Consider the following 15,053-nt stretch of genomic DNA (forward strand, 5'->3'; position numbering starts at 1 on the left):
GATATTTCAGTGTAAGGCAGGGAGCTGTGCAGCCTTAAAATGTCAGTTAGGAAGAAGAGAGACACGGGTCTCTGCCCAAGAGTGAGGACTGCTGGGATCCAGAAACCTTAAGAGGGTGTCCGGCTGTCAGTTACATATGTTAGAGGTGGTTATAAACATGTCAGAATAAGGTCTGATAGATGGTTATAGGTAAGGATACGATTTGATCATGGAGGTCACAGATTCCATGACTTTAACAGATGTCCACAAATTCTTCAGCTCCAATCCCCTGCAGCGGTGCTCGCGTGTCGGCTTCAGCCCCGCTGTGATCATATCCTGATTTTGTACATTTTTACCATGTCTGTTCCATGAATTTTGCCCAATTTTACCATGACAAAATCATATCCATAGTTATGAGCCATGGTAAAAAGCATCCTATTGATGTATTGGATTCTATATCCAGTGATGTGGCAGCAAAGCTGCTCCATGATCTCTGTTGCAGCTTTCCCATCCATTCCCCCCTACCATGAAATTGCACCAGTTCCACTATCTACTGGGTCTTATGTGATGCCAGCAAGGTGAGAAAATTAGGATTTGCCTCACTTATTATATTCAGGTAGATTAAACACCCAAACAAAGGATGCCTGATTAAAATGTGTTTATATATTGTGCAAATGCAAATACCCATACATAAAAAAATGTATTTTTAAATATGTCTTTTGTTGGAAGGGTGACATTGGCTTGATGGGAAGACCAGGCCCTGTTGGCCCACCTGGAGCTGGTGAGCCAGGACTACCGGTATGTTCTGTGTTTGAGAGCTGAGAGAGGGAAACCTTCTGAAGGCCCAAATGTTAACAAGTACTTGCATGCTAAATTATGCCAACTCTTTTCATCTTTAGACTAGTTCTCTCTTATACACATGAAATTGTTATGACTTTCATCACCCTTGGTTGTTTGAAGAACCTATCTTGAATTCCCTATCTTAAACTGTGCTTCTACTCCACAAAGTAACTATGAAAAATGGCACCTTCTTACTTGGAAAAAAAAAAAAATCTGCTCCTGCATGTACTCAAAGCCATATCTGCTGACTTAAGGTTTTACTGCTTCTCACTCCTCTTAACGTTGCAGAGCCTACACAGCTGAGAGAGAGAGATCTGGATTCGATTCCTTTCTGTGGATTAACAACCCAGTTCTTTTGGTACATTCCAAACAAGTGCATCTGTGCAATCCCCATAAAGGCATTCCGGTTGCATGGGTTTCCCTAAAAATCATAATTTGATCAGCAAAACCAATGACTGATTAATTAAGAACCCGCACATGACTGGGTTTGTAGGTTTGTCAATGAGGAAGCCTGCCCTTCCCTCCACATATCTTTGTACTTGTAAATTGAGCACACTTGAGGCAAACCCGGGGCCCACTTTACCATTTTTGCAGAGTCACTTTTCAGAGTAGAACCAATCGTCAGAGTCAAGTGCAGTCCCTTTTCCAAATCAGTGTGGTTTATTAAGCTGTTCTATGTACTCTGGGCTAAATTCTCTTCAATTCAATGAGGTTGTACCACTGTAACCATGAGAGAATATAGTCCAGGATTATTCAGAGGTAGCTTTCCCCCCATGAACAGGCAGAAATTTGTAAGAATCATTTCATACAACATTTTCTCTTTAAAATGAGAAAGCTGAATTTGATGAGAAATAGAGTGACCTCAGCCCAGCTTGAAAAGAAATTCATGTAGAAGAATGTGTGCTTCTTGCTGAAGGGTTCTGAATCCACAGGGTAAACAGCTTTACTAAATCATACCACTAGTGACAATCAGTGAAGTTAGGAAAATGCCCCCTTCATCACCTGTGCTAGTTACCCATACTGCAGGTAGCTACACAGGAAAGAGCAGCCTCTGTGGAGGTCCTACATCCCCTATCCTGAGCATGTGGATGAGAAGAGGTGGTGAATGGACAAAGACTTGTCTGTACCCCCATATGCCAACCATCATAGCTGCACCGGTGCACCAGGAAACTTACAGTGTATTACATATAGGACTGATGTCACTCAGAATATCCCCTGGTACAGAGAAGAGGACTTGGAAGCAGATTATGGCAACAATGCATTGACCTATACATGCGACTCATGGCTAAACAATAATAGAACTCTCTGCTCAACATTTGTCTCAGGGCCAGATTCTGCAGTTGCTCCACGCTCAAAGTTCTCACTGGGAACGCCACACTGGAGGGACAGCAGAATCAATGTCCTCAATCTTTTGAGGGTCCCTCCTTTCTTTTGCAGGTCCTACTTGCTTTACAATCATTATTTAACAATAAACTGTGTCCAGCTCTCTATAAACTGTAAACTCTTCTGGCAAATCATATTTCTGGTTAATTTTTTTGGAAACCAGAAAAAAATTACAAAACTGAAAAGCACAACTGTTTGAAAGGGAGTTTCCTTTTTATTATTGAAGACAGTAGGATTTTTTCCACCTAAAAATAAGGATAGTTCTGAAGCTGTACACAGGACCCTCTCCAACCACAGTTAGCTTCTATGGATTCTACTGTACTGAAGTCTGTCATTCTGTGCCTGCCAGGATAAAGTTGAGAGGCAGACAGACACAGGGAGCCACTGTATAACAGGCCTAATATATGAAGATTCTGGACCTGTCTTTAGCACAAATCTTTGCCCACTCATATTTGTTAGGCTACATTCCCACCAGCAAGTATGCTGTTTTGTTCATACCACAGAGTTGTAGCTCTCTTCACATAAACCTTCTTCCACATTATTTTGTGTGGCCTTTAATCTGGTTCTCTCTGCATAGTATATTATGCTCAAATGTTAATAAGCATTAATAATAATTTCCAAAATGAACGAAAGAATGAGGAGGGAAGAATTAAGAAGATGAGTAAAGAGAAGGAATTTTCAATGACTCATAAGTAAGCCACTAAGGTAATCCTGTATAACATGTTATAGCTGCAGGCTAGAATGCTTTCTTTGTTGATTTATTGTGACTATCATGTTACCATATTATTTTTAACAGGTTATAACTATGTACCAATGCAAAGAGGTGTTTAAAGACCAACAGTAAGACTTATTGCTCTGTTATCAGTTTGAATAGTTGATATATTTTCTAGGCTGTTTTAAATTTATTTTAACAGGGGCCTCAAGGACCTCTAGGGATTCAAGGAGAAAGAGGTTCACCAGGTGAAGGGCTTCCAGGACCAAAGGTACCGTAACAGATAGTATATAAGGCCCAATCCTGATCCCATTTAAACCAGTGACCCACTTTCCATTTACTTCAATGCACATAGGACTAGACCTGTGGCAACAAATTTAGCTAGTCAAATTAGCCTGCAAACTAACCCTCTGGGGCAAATAGGCCGCTCAATTAAACTAGTACAAATTCATTGAAGCCAGTGGCTCAGAATGTTACCTCTAATCAGAGCTGGCCTTTGAGGCCTCCATAGCCTATGGCCTCTCCCTTCTGCTTTAGAGGACCTTAAAAGGGGCAATAATTGGAGCTTTAATTTTAAAATAGCCTCTAGCACCTTACCTTGGAAGAGAGTCTTGAAAACAAACTAATCTAAAGTGATCCCTAGAGTGAAAACTTGTCATTGATTTTTCCTAAATCTTTATACTCAGTACCCTTTACCTTCATCCAGTGCTGGCACTTAGGGTTAATGAAAATCTTGGCCATAGGTCCCTGAGTTTGTGGAGAACCCCAAATCAGCTGAAGGCAATGCTACTACTGTCGTTGGCATTCAGATATGGTAGTTCATTGATGAGGGGACAGCTCTAGAAACATTGCTAGCTCTCTTCCAGATATTGGCCCGAAGCTGAGCCAACTCCTAGGCTGACAAGCCAGTTTGATCTTTGGCTACAACAACAGACAACTAAATAGCGTGAGAGATAAAGTGGTCTAGGCATGGGACTCACAAGGGTCTCCCACTTCTAGTCCCTGCCCTGAAACTGACTCTCTCTGTGGCCTTCTATGTACTTTCTGCTTTATTATCCCCATTTTATAAATGGAGATTAAATCTTAAATACCTCCCGGGTAAACTGTAATTATATAGTTAGGAGTAAATTCTCTACAAATGCTAAAAGTCACCAGAATTCACATAAAACCTTCCAGTGATTGGGGACTTCATGACACCCAAACTCCCAATGTACTTGAACAATTGTTCCTTGCAGAACTTTTTTTAAAATGTTGACAGCCAGGCATAGCCCTGAGCATAAGCAGCTGGACTCCTCTGGAGTGCAGGCAGAGGGCCTAAAGAATTTTTTTTAAATGTGAAATTAAATTAGGTAAGGTTGAGGTATATCCCAAAGAACTAACTCCCCTCAAAATCCCCACGGTGATCCTGGGCATAGTTGAGGGTGATCATGGTTGTTAGATGTCAGTTATGTTTGGGGGAGTGGTGAAAAATCATTTTGCAAGTACGGCCCCAGATGCTAATGTTGGCTTTCCCTCAGCTCAAACTCTCTTGCATTTTGTTTAGACCAATACTGCAATAGCTGGGTTTGATTTTGGCTGTTGCTATCAGAATAATCATTTTTACTTAATTCATCGCAATTTATGATATATATTTCAGGAAGAATTGTATAAGTTCTCTGATGTTGTTAATGTTCATCGCTTACATTTACATAGCAAAGATGAAAATGTTTTAAAGAAAACAGACAGAAATCACTCCACCACTACTGAAATACAGCCACTATTTAACAGTGCCAAGCAACACTACGCAGCAGGTTAAGGAAGTGAAGAATGCATCTAACTGAAGCTACAGAGAGAATTTAGATAAGCAGAATGAATATATTTTAACCAGACTGGAATCTGGCCAGGACAGCAGGGTTATTAGCACTCCTGTGCCTACAAAAATGCACTATATTTTACTGCCAATTTGAAATAAAGCCAAACATATATCAACAGATTCTATATTATTGTATAATCTCCAATCCTGTTGCCAAGTATGTCAGGTCTCTGACATTAAATCATGTATTTTAGAAGTTGATTTGTAAATCTGAAAAACTATACAGTTGCTTCTTCTAAGAAAGCTTGTTTGTTAAAAGATCAGACTTTGGTCAGAGGAAAACATAGCAGATGTCCAACAGTAGTAGGAGTAAAGAATGTTATTTTAAGTAGGAAATTTCAAAAAAGTAAGGAAAACTAAAATGAGAAATGTGATTAGTGGGGGAAGGTCTTTAATTCTATTAACTTCACTTTGTAGAACTATGATAATTTGCACCAGCTGAGCGCTTCTCCTACATGCTTTAGTAATAGAAATACAAGGAAATTCAATCTTTTTCTCCTTATTAACTTGCATTTTCCTTAAGACCTCCTTTTGTAGTTAAATTTTCTTTAAAAAATTCTTTGTGTGTATGACAAACCCTTTTTCACTTGTCTATTTCTTATCACAGTGTTTCCCAAACTTGGGACGCCACTTGTGCAGGGAAAGCCCCTGGTGGGCCCGGCCAGTTTGTTTACCTGTCCCATCCACAAGTTCAGCCGATCACAGCTCCCACTGGCCACGGTTCACTGTGCCCGGCGAATGGGGGCTGCGGGAAGTGGTGTGGGCCAAGGGATGTACTGGCCGCCACTTCCCACAGCCCCCATTGGCCGGGGGCAGTGAACCGTGGCCAGTGGGAGCTGTGATCAGCTGAACTTGCGGACGCAGCAGGTAAACAAACCGGCCCAGCCCCCTAGAGGCTTTCCCTGAACAAACAGCATCCCAAGTTTGGGAAACACTGTAGACTTATCACCTCCCATTATCATCACTAATGCGTGGCTGCCATACTGAGAAAGCCATTTGCTACTCTCAAATTATTATTATTACAATGACAAAATGTGGACTCAGTGCTGAAATCCTTATTCAGGCAAAACAACTAGGGTCAAATCCTGCTTACCTTATTTCACCAAGACTACTCACATGAGTAAATGAGCAGAATTCAGCCCTGAGCAGGTTATGAGGCTCAGCCCTGCTGACATTTAAACCATTGATTTGAATGGAAGCAGAATTAAGCCGAATGTGCTTGAAATGGAAAGAAGGGTAAAGAGAAGCTTGTTAATTTCTCTTTTGTGATCAATCTCAAACTGACGAGCGTTCTCGTCTGAAAAGAAGACCTCTTTGGTACACCAAGAAACAAAGAAATTCAGGCACTGCCTTCTTCTTCTTGTTTTGATTTCCATCATTATGCTACCACTAGTCTCTCTGATTTGAGGAGAGTAAATAACCATGGATTGCTGAAGTTAACATCATGTAATTTTCTTCATGTAGGGAGAGCGTGGTTTTGATGGTCCAAAAGGACCTCGTGGCCAGCCAGGCATTGGCATAAAAGGTGAAAAGGTGAGCAGTAAATATGTCAGGCAGTTAACAAAATTACAAAGGAATCTAATGCAGTGGGGGTTGATATTAGCTACAAAAGATGTAATGAAGCAAAATAAAGAATTTGGTATCTACAATAGGAGCCTCACAATACTTATTTTGTGGTGAGATTTATAGCCAATAAACTGCCCCAACCAATTCTAAAATCTCTTCATAGTAAAATGTGAGACGGAACAAAAAGTGATTGATTCTCTGGGAAAGTTGAGATCTGGAATGGGGGGGGGGAGAGACTAACAGTCATTTACAGCAGCTGACCAGCATGTGCTAAGATGTATAAATGGATTCTTTAGAATCTTAGAATAATAGGAGTGGAAGGGGCCTCGAGAGGTCATTAAGTCCAGTCCCCTACACTCATGGCAGGAACAAGCACCATCTAGACCATCCCTGACAGGTGTTTGTCTAACCTGCTCTTAAAAATCTCCAATGATGGAGATTCCAGGGCTTGGTGGTCATAGACTCAGCAAGTGAGTCTGCCACACTATAAAACACAAGTGGAAAAAGAAGAAATGTTAATAAGGGGTAGGGTCAGAGACTCAGCTGGTGTATATTGAAGTAACTCCATTGACTTCAGAGGAGCTATGCCAGTATACACCAGCTGAGGATCCGACCCAAATTGTTTCCATATCTTTACAAAGTTAAGCAATTGTACTTTGTTCAACAGGGTGAAATTGGCCCACCTGGTCTACCTGGGCCTATTGGGTTATCTGGCATTGGGATTCAAGGAGAAAAGGTGGCATTTTCATTTTTAAAGCATTTCTGTAATATTGGGAGACTATTTTAATTTTAAAGATTAATTTTAAAATCTTTTTAGGGGGTAGAAGGCCCAAAAGGACCACCTGGTCCAAGAGGGCCACCTGGACAAGGGCTACCTGGATCAAAGGTAAGGAAATTCACTGATGTAAGAGCTACAACAGAAATTTCTGGTTTTAGCATTAAACGTCTGGGGGTTAACGTTCTTGTTAAACCCTGGATTTGTGCTGGAAATGGCCCACCTTGATTATCATACACATTGTAAGGAGAGTGATCACTTTAGATAAGCTATTACCAGCAGGAGAGTGGGGTGGGGGGAGAGAAAACCTTTCGTAGTGGTAAACACCCATTTTTTCATGGTTTGTGTGTATAAAGAGATCTTCTGTACTTTCCACAGTATGCATCCGATGAAGCGAGCTGTAGCTCACGAAAGCTCATGCTCAAATAAATTGGTTAGTCTCTAAGGTGCCACAAGTACTCCTTTTCTTTTTGCGAATACAGACTAACACGGCTGTTACTCTGAAATCTGTTAATGGTAATATTTCATTAAATATATAATTTCTGCTATCTGAAGTGTTGTTTCTGATCACCAGTAGTCTTGATAATGGATCAGACAGGATGACTATGGCACCTGGCACCCCTCTATACGCCTTAGGTATAGAGGGGTGCCAGTATTTAATGCCAGTATTATCCCTGCCTGTTCAGCTGTCAAAACATTTACAAAATTTGATAGCCTCACAGCTTTCTTGAGTGAAGGAACGCAGAATGTTGTTCCCAGTCTTCCTGTTCTTACATCTTTGGTGCCCTGAGTATACATACGGCGGTAGCATCCCACTTATCAGAAACCATATTGATATGCCATATCTTGCCCATTTAACACTCCTTTTCCTTTAATTTTATTATACAATTCCATATCTATCTTAAGAGGTTTCCAATTGTAATGCATTTTCCCAAAGCGATAGATTAACCTCTTTTTGGTCTTTCTTTTCACGGAGATCATTTGTCTACACTTTAACCCTACTTACATGAGACATTTTGAGTTTTTGCCCTACACATTAACTGCTTAATTCCCAGCATTCATCATATATTAGTTGGGTGTTTCCATCTTCTACATTTCCAGTGACTTTAGCCAAAAAGGTTAAATCCAAAAGCTTCATTTTTAAAGTAATAGGCATTTCACCCACAGCTCTCTGCAGTACATACAGCAGCATTGTGATGAAGGCAGCGCATGCAATGAGCTTGGGCTAAGTCAAGCTTTCTCAAATTTGTTTTTGATGCCAAACTGAAAACCTGGCACCCATGCCCAATAATTTGTCTTATTAGCGTTCTAAATAGCATTACCACTGCTTTCTTATTTGCACCACAGAGTTCCAGAAATACTTCTAAGTCATTTGATTCTGCCTTTACATTTATCTCTAATGTTGTCAATATGATCTTTCCAAGGGAGCTTGCTATCAAATACTACACCTAAAAATTTGAAAGCTTTTAACTATACTTATTTGCTGTCCATTATAGATACAATTTATAATCTTTTTAAAATTTTCCTTCTTGTGAATATTATTCCCTTAGTTTTATCAATTGAGAATTTAAAACCCCACGTTTCCCCATTCTACACACTTCATTAGTGCTTCATTTACTCTTAAGCAGCTATTTCATGGTTTCTGGTTTTGGCCATATGGCCCAATAGTCAGCAAATAAAGTGATGCCTATTCCTACACTTATTTCTTTTGGAAGATCACTTACCAAGATGTTGAATAAAGTAGGACTGATGAAACTCTTCTGTGAAGTGCCATTTGTAAGTGTATATATACTGGAATAGACTTTCCCTACTCTGACCTGCATAGTTCTTTTACTTAAGAAATCCCTTCTACACCTATACATTCTTCCTTTTATATCCATGGTAGCCACTTCATAAAGTAAACCCTCCCTCTATATCATATCATAAATTTTTTCAATATCCAGAAAAGTGACTATAAATTCTTTAGTTCTTTTACCTTTTCATTCTTCCATTTCTATCCTTACAATACGGTCAGTTGTCTGCCTTCCCCTCCTAAACTCACTCTGCTTGCTACCTATGAGTCTGTTTCTCTTGAAGTATGAAACCAATCTCTCAGTTATCATTTTTACCATTTCAAACATGTTGTAAGGGCAGTTGGCCTGCATGCATCAGGTCTGGATCATAGCTTGCTTGGTTTCCTTACTGGAACATTAACCACATGTTTCCAGCCAATTGGCTCCTCACCTTTTCTTCATATACTACTGTACAGTTTTAGTACTACTCTCAGTCTTCCTTCAGGTAGGTGTTTACAGCTGTTTGCTGCTACAAATTTCCTGACTTTATAATCACCACCAGCTGGACTTCATTATCAGTTAAGTCTGGCCTTCTCTCTCTTGCAGGTACTGCCAGGTATGTTAATTGGCTCTCAGACCCACATTAACCCCTTCATGGTCCCAATCACCCCATCACAGGATCCCAGTTCTGAATCCTTTCACATCATTAGGAGTTTGATATGGTTATAACAGGTTTAGCAATCTCTGTCAGGTAAAGAAAAGTAACTAGGGAACAGCAGAGCGCTCCTCACACATTTGGAATGATTAATAGCAGGGATATGCTCTACTCATGATATAAAGAGACATGAGTAAAGTGTATTTGAGTCACATGTGCTCTCAAAATGTCTGCTACATTATTCATACATTTACAGCATTGATCAGTTTCAGTGACAAATTTCCCAAGAGAGGATGAAGTAGACAATACTCTGGAGAATCTAGCCCTTTGTCAAAATTTTAAAAAGCTAGGACCTCAAATAATGCATTTTTATTAAGCTGAATGCTCTTTCTGTAAATGTAAGCTGCTAAGACAATGTAGTCTTATCTTTCTGGTGTTAAAATTCTTCAAAAACATTTTCTGTTTAAGGGTGAACAAGGCTTGCCAGGAGAAACTGGAGCTCCAGGAGAAAGAGGACTTGGGGAACCTGGTTCAAAGGTATGGTGTTAATAAAGAGCTCTTTCCTTCTCCTAAATTACTTATGCGCTTTTGAAAATCCCACCTGTAGGCACTAAAACATGGACTTACAAGTTAAACTTTAAGCTCCTATTTTTGAAAACTGCGGACACTAACTTTTAATGGCATCCAAAATTGTATGTTTTAAAATATTAGCACTATACGCTAGTAGACAAATTCCATAGGACTGAAACAATCCAGATGCCTAGCCAAAACTTAGGCTTCAGTGGTGCTTAGGCCTCACTAAACCTGGCTGCACAATCATGCACAACAGTAAGGGGGCATAGAAGCTGCTTTAGTGCCCAGCACAGGCTAGCCACATTAGCAGACCCTGAACAGCAAGGGGAGAGCAGCAGCCATGGGCTGTTACTCTCCCTCTTTAGAAAAGTGGATGGGGAGTGAGCAGAACCTTGGCTCTGTCCCCAGCTCACCAGCCAATACATCGGAGCTGGCACAGAGTGGGGAGTAAGTTATGTCAGTAAAAAGGGTTGGCACAACTTATATCCCCTGTGGGGGGCATGGATGAGTGTTCATGTCACACTCCCCATCAGTACCCAGCCCAAGATGGGGAAGCTAATGATCCAACCAGCGGACCAAATTTGGTGATGAATCCTGGTCATGTGCCAGCTGAGGCACCTTGTGAATACGCTAAGAAGACTCTCCCTGTGACACACAGGGGAAGCAACAACCAGATTGTGACTGTCAGTCTAAAACTATTTGAGATCAAAATCAGTCATTGATGGACAGATGAATACAAAATATATAGCTAGGTGGTTTTTTTAATTTACAAATGTTTATTTGAATCCAAAATTACCACATTTAATCTGAATCCTAATGTATCAGCTCATATCCTTAGCTGGTGTAAATTGTCCTAGCTCAATTGACTCAGTGGAACTTTGCTGATTTATATTAGCTGAAGATTGGGCTCATCATACCATATTAAGGTCAATGCTAGTATTTCTCAAAATACTGTCACTGTTATTAGTTAAAATGATAGGATAGTGACTCTTAAAATAAAAGTTAGTATCCCTAGTCAAAATTAACTCAGTTTGCTGGTAAAATTCATTCCATCCTCAAAACTACCTAAATTTAAATTGAAAAATTCTTTGTCCATTCTATGATAAAGACAGTTTATAGAACGGTATTTAGTATATGGAAGGAAACTGTTGTCCATAATGACAGGTTTCAGAGTAACAGCCTTGTTAGTCTGTATTCACAAAAAGAAAAGGGGTACTTGTGGCACCTTAGAGACTAACCAATTTATTTGAGCATAAGCTTTTGTGAGCTACAGCTCACTTCATCGGATGCATAAAGTGGAAAATACAGTGAGGAGATTTATATACACACAGACCATGAAAAAATACACATTGTAAGGAGAGTGATCACTTAAGATAGCTATTACCAGCAGGAGAGTGGGGTGGGAGGAGAGAAAACCTTTTGAAGTGATAATCAAAGTGGGCCATTTCCAGCACATTTCTAGGAGTTAACAAGAATGTCTGAGGAACAGTGGAGGGGAGGCATAAACAAGGGGAAATAGTTTTACTTTGTATAATGACTCAACCACTTCCAGTCTCTATTCAAGCCTAAGTTAATTGTATCCAATTTGCAAAGTAATTCCAATTCAGCAGTCTCTTGTTGGAGTCTGTTTTCGAAGTTTTTTTGTTGAAGAATACTCACTTTTAGATCAGAAATCGAGACACCAGAGAGATTGAAGTGTTCTCCGACTGGTTTATGAATGTTATAATTCTTGACATCTGATTTGTGTCCATTTATTCTTTTACATAGAGACTGTCCAGTTTGACCAATGTACATGGCAGACGGGCATTGCTGGCACATGATGGTATATCACATTGGTAGATGCGCAGGTGAACGAGCCTCTGATAGTGTGGCTGATGTGATTAGGCCCTATGATGGTGTCCCCTGAATAGATATGTGGGCACAGTTGGCAACGGGCCTTGTTGCAAGGATAGGTTCCTGGCTAAGTGGTTCTGTTGTGTGGTGTGTGGTTGCTGGTGAGTATTTGCTTCAGGTTGGGGGGCTGTCTGTAGGCAAGGACTGGCCTGTCTCCTAAGATTTGTGAGAGTGTTGGGTCGTCCTTCAAGATAGGTTGTAGATCCTTGATAATGCATTGGAGAGGTTTTAGTTGGGGGCTGAAGGTGACGGCTAGTGACGTTCTGTTATTTTCTTTGTTGGGCCTGTCCTGTAGTAACTGACTTCTGGGTACTCTTCTGGCTCTGTCAATCTGTTTCTTCACTTCAGCAGGTGGGTATTGTAGTTCTAAGAATGCTTGATAGAGATCTTGTAGGTGTTTGTCTCTGTCTGAGGGGTTGGAGCAAATGCGGTTGTATCGCAGAGCTTGGCTGTAGACAATGGATCGTGTGGTGTGGTCTGGGTGAAAGCTGGAGGCATGTAGGTAGGAATAGTGGTCAGTAGGTTTCCGGTATAGGGTGGTGGTTATGTGATCATCACTTATTAGCACTGTAGTGTCCAGGAAGTGGATCTCTTGTGTGGACTGGTCCAGGCTGAGGTTGATGGTGGGATGGAAATTTCTGAAATCATGGTGAAAAAGAGAAATTGTAATGAGTATTAGTGCATAAATCTCCTCACTGTATTTTCCACTTTATGCATCTGATGAAGTGAGCTGTAGCTCACGAAAGCTTATGCTCAAATAAATTGGTTAGTCTCTAAGGTGCCACAAGTACTCCTTTTCTTTTTGTGGTCCATAATGGAAATTCAGAAAAGAGGTAGAATAGCACCCGCATGATTGTGTTTATTGAGGTTATTGAAAGTCAGGAAGATGGACAATGAAACAGGTAAGACTTAAAGTTGATGGGGATGTATTTAACTTACTTAATGAAGAGGTCTAAATATGTAAATTAGTTAATATCCCAGATGACAACTTAGTTAACTAGCATATAATGATATTCCTTCAGCTAGGGATGCAGCAAAGTTTCTTGCAAGCTATCCTGGTGGACTACTTCAAGTCATCTAACTGCAAAGACCAGCACTGGTCTTTTCAGAGGTTCATACTCCACAACAAACAATTCCAAGCTACCTCAACTTCTAAAGTAGTAAACAAAAACATTAATACCCATTATTACAGTATGTAGTTCCACAACTAGCATTAATTTACTGGTTTCAGATACTGTTAAAAGTATTTGTGTGCTTAGATATTTTTGTAAAACCTGTTCTCATTTATGTCGGTTTTCGCAAAGTTGTCTATCATTGTGGTGCCTGAGCACTGACATCAATTCACAAGTTATTAACTACTACTACGCCTCTCAATTCTTATATCTTCAAAAACAGGTTATAAGTCTTATAAACTTTCAGCCAAACACAAATTTAGGAACTTAGGTCACCCTCCCAGACTACCAATATTCAAAACAATTGTATGCCTAACTAACATCCATTATATAAAAGCAGCAAAGAGTCCTGTGGCACCTGATAGACTAACAGACGTATTGGAGCTTAAGCTTTCATGGGTGAATACAAATCTACAAGCCTACAAGGTGCCACAGGACTCTTTGCCGCTTTTACAGATCCAGACTAACATGGCTACCCCTCTGATACTTGATTAATTACATAGTTTATCCTTAATATATAATGCATGCTCTTAATAATCAGCTAGTACAGTATTTCCTGATCCTTCCTTCCTTCCATGTCTGGAATTCAGAGAAGTTCTGTGTACAGAATGACTGCAAGATTAGATCTCATATGCCTAAAGGTTTTTCTTGCAAAAAATTAGGAGCCCTTTTTTAAAAAAAGAGGTTCCCAGATTATAAGAGATAATGGTATATAGTTACATTTAAGATATGGACATGTTTTTATTTATCTCCATTTCAGGGTGAACCAGGATCTTCAGGACTGGCAGGTCTGCCTGGTCTTCCAGGGGAAGATGGAGCCCCAGGACAAAAGGTTTGTGTATTTCTTTGTCCCAAACCTTTCTCCTCTCTCAGCTCACATACTGCCTGCCCCATCCCTCATATGGATACCCTGGTCCAGCAGAAAGCCCTCCATGGAGTCTGGGACAAAGGGATTGACAAAGGGATTGCTGAGAAAGGGAGATCTAGATGCAGTGATGACCTGTAACAGGGTACACTCACCACTGAGTCAGGGGATTAGCTCTCTGGTGCCCAGTCCTTTGGTTGTTCACACCATGGAGAATGGTTTCTCTCTCTCTGTAGACTCAGGGTGCTCCCTCTTTGTGACTCAGCCCTCCATCCAGGTCACCCTCCAGTCCTCCCCTTCCAGGGTACCAAAGTCCCTCTGGACCAGCAGTCTGTACACTGTCCCAGGCAGTCCTCTGTGCCAATTCTATGCCACTTTCCCAGTGGCTGGTTCACAAACACGGGCCCACCCACTACACCAGGTTTCAGCCCAGCGACCTTATGCCTAGCAACCAGTCTGTTCAATCCCAGACACCGTTGCTATTTCTCTAGACCACTTCCAACCTTGCTCAAGCCTCTCTCACCCAAAACCCTCTGGGTTGACCATCATTTCAGGGTCCAGACCCCAGGGCTTATGGTCTCTTCTAGATTTCATCCTTTCAAAAGAAAGGCTGCAGACCATCTCCTTGCAGCCCCCTTCTTCCTCTTTTGTATGGCGAAGCAGACTTGACTGAATAGTTTATACCTGCCACCAACTATAGTTCCTCATTACTTAGCCATTTATAATGTCTCTCTGCCCGCTGTCTTTAATGTAACAGTGCCTTTTAATAATGCCCCATTTCCCCAATGTTTTTACTAAATAACAATATAATTTTTGTTACCTTAAGATGTTTAAATTCCTCAGAAAGTTTCTCCCTTTCTTTATCAAAGACCTTACATAGCTATAAAAGGTCATCAATTGTTTCATTCACCCTACAGAACACACACAGTCCATCATTGGGTCTATTTATTCAAAAAAATATTTCCGTTTAAGCCACAATGGCCAGATAGTGCTCTAAACTAAAACACTTCATTAGG

General features: G+C 40.5%; 1 protein-coding gene across 1 annotated transcript in view; it reads left to right on the plus strand.

Annotated features, from left to right (window-relative positions):
* The window catches only part of LOC140895296 (uncharacterized), a 69,361-nt gene that overhangs the window by 24,768 nt on the left and 29,540 nt on the right, over positions 1 to 15,053 (plus strand). Inside the window, exons 12-18 of the mRNA XM_078847987.1 lie at positions 709 to 777; positions 3,117 to 3,185; positions 6,231 to 6,299; positions 7,000 to 7,068; positions 7,150 to 7,218; positions 10,003 to 10,071; positions 13,933 to 14,004. Of these exons, the coding sequence (XP_078704113.1) occupies positions 709 to 777; positions 3,117 to 3,185; positions 6,231 to 6,299; positions 7,000 to 7,068; positions 7,150 to 7,218; positions 10,003 to 10,071; positions 13,933 to 14,004 (486 nt within the window). The remainder of the gene's footprint in view (positions 1 to 708; positions 778 to 3,116; positions 3,186 to 6,230; positions 6,300 to 6,999; positions 7,069 to 7,149; positions 7,219 to 10,002; positions 10,072 to 13,932; positions 14,005 to 15,053) is intronic.

This window comes from Lepidochelys kempii, chromosome 11 (assembly GCF_965140285.1).
Source record: "Lepidochelys kempii isolate rLepKem1 chromosome 11, rLepKem1.hap1, whole genome shotgun sequence".
NCBI lineage: Eukaryota > Metazoa > Chordata > Testudines > Cheloniidae > Lepidochelys > Lepidochelys kempii.